Source organism: Colobus angolensis, unplaced genomic scaffold (assembly GCF_000951035.1).
Source record: "Colobus angolensis palliatus isolate OR3802 unplaced genomic scaffold, Cang.pa_1.0 Scaffold39, whole genome shotgun sequence".
NCBI classification, from domain to species: domain Eukaryota; kingdom Metazoa; phylum Chordata; class Mammalia; order Primates; family Cercopithecidae; genus Colobus; species Colobus angolensis.
The window spans coordinates 1994889-1998888 of record NW_012117265.1 but is presented as its reverse complement, the minus strand read 5'-3'; the positions used below and the strand labels follow the sequence as shown (position 1 = coordinate 1998888).

The 4000-nt window shown below is 56.4% G+C and overlaps 2 protein-coding genes across 2 annotated transcripts in view; one reads left to right on the top strand and one right to left on the bottom strand.

The window, feature by feature from the left end:
- Positions 1-1449, top strand: part of LOC105520847 (chromosome unknown open reading frame, human C19orf80) — an 8692-nt gene extending 7243 nt beyond the window's left edge. Inside the window, exons 4-5 of the mRNA XM_011954816.1 lie at positions 949-1058; positions 1164-1449. Of these exons, the coding sequence (XP_011810206.1) occupies positions 949-1058; positions 1164-1191 (138 nt within the window). The 3' untranslated portion in view covers positions 1192-1449. The remainder of the gene's footprint in view (positions 1-948; positions 1059-1163) is intronic.
- The window catches only part of DOCK6 (dedicator of cytokinesis 6), a 117188-nt gene that overhangs the window by 45061 nt on the left and 68127 nt on the right, over positions 1-4000 (bottom strand). Inside the window, 5 exon segments of the mRNA XM_011954952.1 lie at positions 1551-1713; positions 2561-2654; positions 2760-2887; positions 3072-3225; positions 3320-3400. Of these exon segments, the coding sequence (XP_011810342.1) occupies positions 1551-1713; positions 2561-2654; positions 2760-2887; positions 3072-3225; positions 3320-3400 (620 nt within the window).

Below are 4000 nucleotides of genomic sequence, written 5' to 3'. Positions count from 1 at the left end.
TCGATCTCCTGACCTCGTGATCCGCCCGTCTCGGCCTCCCAAAGTGCTGGGATTACAGGCTTGAGCCACCGCGCCCAGCCTTTTTTCTTCTTTTTTCAGACAGAGTCTCACTGTCACCCAGGCTGGAGTGTGGTGGCATGATGTTGGCTCACTGCAACCTTCACCTCCTGGGTTCAAGTGATTCTCCTGCCTCAGCCTCCCGAGTAGCTGGAATTACAGGTGCACCAGCTAATTTTTGTATTTTTAGTAGAGATGGCATTTCACCATGTTGGCCAAGCTGGTCTCGAACTCCTGACCTCAAGGGATCTGCTTACCTTGGTATCCCAAAGTGGTGGGATTACAGGTGTGAGCACCTGGCCAATAAATTCTTACTACTAGAGAAACTGGTAACATTTTGTGAGCACCCAATAAGTACCCAGCACTGTTCTATGCCCTTTAATAAGCCATATGATGGCCGGGCTTGGTGGCTCACGCCTATAATCCCAGCACTTTGGGAGGCTGAGGCAGGTGGATCACTTAAGGTCAGGAGTTCGAGACCAGCCTGGCCAACACGGTGAAACTCCATCTCTACTAAAAATACAAAAAATTAGCTGGGCCTGGTGGCACGTGACTATAGTTCCAGCTACTCAGGAGGCTTAGGTAGGAGAATTGCTTGAACCCAGGAGGCGGAGGTTGCAGTGAGCTAAGATCATGTCACTGCATTCCAGCCTGGGTGACAAAGCGAGACTTCATCTCAAAAAAAAAAAAAAAAAAAAATCCATACGATGTTTATCACCTCCCCATGAAGTGAGTCCTATTTTATCCCCATTGTACAGATGGAGAAACTGAGGCCAAAGAGCATTGCTGATTTGCTGGGTCACACAGATGCAATAGGGCGGCCAGGGCAGGAGGTCAGGAGATGGGAGGTGAGGTGGCCGTCGGCTGAGGTTTCCATTCTGACCCCCACAGGCTCACGCTGACAAGCAGAGCCACATCCTGTGGGCCCTCACAGGCCACGTGCAGCGGCAGAGGCGGGAGATGGTGGCACAGCAGTATCGGCTGCGACAGATCCAGGAGAGGTGAGCCAGGCAGGGGTTTGGGAGGCAGGGCATTCGGATGGGGGGCGCACAGGGCAGCTGAACAGGGGCCCCCTTGCCTGGGATGAGCCACATCTCCCTCCCCAGAATCCACAAAGCGGCGCTCCCAGCCTGAATCTGCCTGGATGGAACTGAGGACCAATCATGCTGCAAGGAACACTTCCACGCCCCAAGAGGCTCCTGAACAGGAAGGAGCTGCCTGTTCACTGGGATCAGCCAGGGCGCAGGGCCCCACTTCTGAGCACAGAGCAGAGACAGACGCAGGCAGGGACAAAGGCAGAGGACGTAGCCCCATTGGGGAGGGGTGGAGGAAGGATGCGTACCCTTTCATGTCTACACACCCCCCTTATTAAAGCAGAGTCGTGGCATCTCACCCACAGTGTCTGTGCATGTCCTCGGCTTAGGGAGACCCCACCCAGCATGATGTACGAATACCTCCCATTCAAGTGCCCAGCTGGGCCCCAGAGGCCGTACCTATAGCTGGTATGGGGGGCGTAGACTTCGCGAGCAGGGAACTCCAGGATCTCCTTGGTGGGCCGGCCCCTGGGGTCCGGGTAGGGCTTGATATGAAGCAGCTCGGGGGACAGGCAGAAGTGGGGATTTTCCGGAGCTGGAGAAATGTCGATCTTGAGCTGAGCTGGGAAGGGAAGAACCGGTTTGCACCTACCTGGGAGCTTCCTGGCCCCGCCCACCCTGTCTGGGCTGTGGAGTCAGGGCAGAGTCCCCCATGATATTCTCTGGGGACTGGGGGCTGTGTCCCTCAGGTGCCAAGTCCAGAAATTGCCCTCAACTCTGCTGTCTCTCATCCTACAGTTTTTTTTGTTTTTGTTTTTGTTTTTATAAGTGGAGTCGGGCTCTGTCGCCCAGGCTGGAGTGCAGTGGCACGATCTTGGCTCACTGCAACCTCTGCCTCCCCAGTTCAAGTGATTCTCCTGCCTCAGCCTCCCAGATAGCTGGGATTACAGGTGTGAGCCACCACACCAGGTGAATTTTTGTATTTTTAGTAGAGACGGAGTTTCACCATGTTGGCCAGGCTGGTCTCAAACTCCTGACCTCAAGTGATCTGCCCGCCTTGGCCTCCCAAAGTGCTGGGATTACAGGTATTAGCCACTGCACCTGGCCCCCAGGCTGGTCTTGAGCTCCTGGGCTCAAATGATCTTCCTCCTGCCTCAGCCTCCCAAAGCACTGGGGTTACAGGCTTGAGCCACTGCACCCCAGCCTTACCCCTATATTTGATCAACTCTGCCCCCAGGACCCCTGCCTGCCCCGCTGCCATTATCTACCCATTGACGCTATATCGATCTTATTAATTCTGCTTCTTGTCTATGGTCCTTATTAGAAGGCACAGTCAGCCCCCGAGGTCAGGGATTTGTCTATCGAGGTCATGGTTGGGTCTCTGATGGGCACAGTAGGTGCTCCCCGTGTAGGTTTGTTGAGTGACTGAGTGAGAGTGATACTTCTTGTGTACGGGGTGTGCCACGCACCAGTCACAGGTCGTAGTCGCCGCAGCAGGGACGACGGGCGCCTCATGTCAGCCAGGAATTTGAAGAGGTCCTCATCACTAAGTCGCTCAGCCTCCTACATGGGACCCGCTCCCGTCAGCCTGGGCCAGGGGGCTAGGGGTCCCCAGGGCTGATGCAGCCAGCGGGGAGCGGGGGAGTCCCTGGCCCCGGGGTAGGACACCTGCTTAAAGAAGTTTGTGACAGTTAGCGTGGCTGGGCGGAAGCTAGAGAAGCTGCAGGCTTCGTCCCCACTACTCGCCCGGTCCTGGGGCCCCCGACGGCGGCGGTCTGTCCAAGCTGGCCGGCGTTCTAGAGGAAGGAGTGACAATGACAAAACGGGGACCAAGATGAAACAAGGAGACTCAGGGGCGGCACAGTTCGGCCAGCAGAGGGCGCACCCCCCTCGCTCCGTAGCCCCGCCTCAGGCCTGTCAGCACCACCCTCTAGCCCCGCCCCGATTCCCGCCCCAGGGCTGTTAGCCCCGCCTCCTCACCGCCCTCCGAGTCAGAGTCCCGGTCCAGCTGCCCAGCGCTGCTCACGATGTTGGCCAAGTGCACGGCCGTCCAGGCAAAGGGCATGCGGTAGCGGCCCAGGCGGGTGCAGAACTGCTCAGCCGCCAGGCGCAGCTTCTCTAGCTTCTCTTTGTTCTATGGGGAGACCCCCGTCCCCTGCCAGCTCAGCATTCTAGCCCTGCTGAGTCAGGAATCTGGCCTGCCCCTGGTTCAGCCCCCACACACTTACCTTGGCTGTGTCTACTTCTTTCATCACCATGTAAGGCTCACAGCACTCACTGATGTCCCCTTGCTGAAGCACCTTCTCCAGCTGCGGGGCAGATGAATGAATCCAGTGAGGCGCCGCCCGAACGCTCTGTTCCCTCCTACTGACTCCCCAGCCTCCTGGACCCCTCATGGGCCCTCAGACACTCCTATCATATGAAGGCTTTTGCTCCAACATCTCCCATGGCTCCCACTGTCCTTGGGATCAAGGATTAGTGCTTGACCTGCCTGGTGGCTACTCCCTCCCATTCTTCAGATCCACCGCCAAACTCCAAGCCCACCTTTAGCTGGTGATATTTTCCCTACATTTACTTATTTATTTACATTTATGTATGTATGTATGTATGTATCTATGTATGTATTATACAGAGACAGGGGTCTCACTATGTTGCCCAGGCTGGTCTCAAACTCCTGGGCTCAAGTGATGCCCCCGCCTCTGCCTCCCAAAGTGCTGGGATAACAGGCATGAGCCATCACGTCCCTGGCTTGCCATGCAAATTATTTTTTTTGAGACAGAGTCTTGCTTTGTTGCCCAGGCTGGAGTGCAGTGGCGTGATGTCTGCTCACTACAAGCTCCGCCCCCTGGGTTCACGCCATTCTCCTGCCTCAGCCTCCCAAGTAGCTGGGACAATAGGCGCCCGCCACC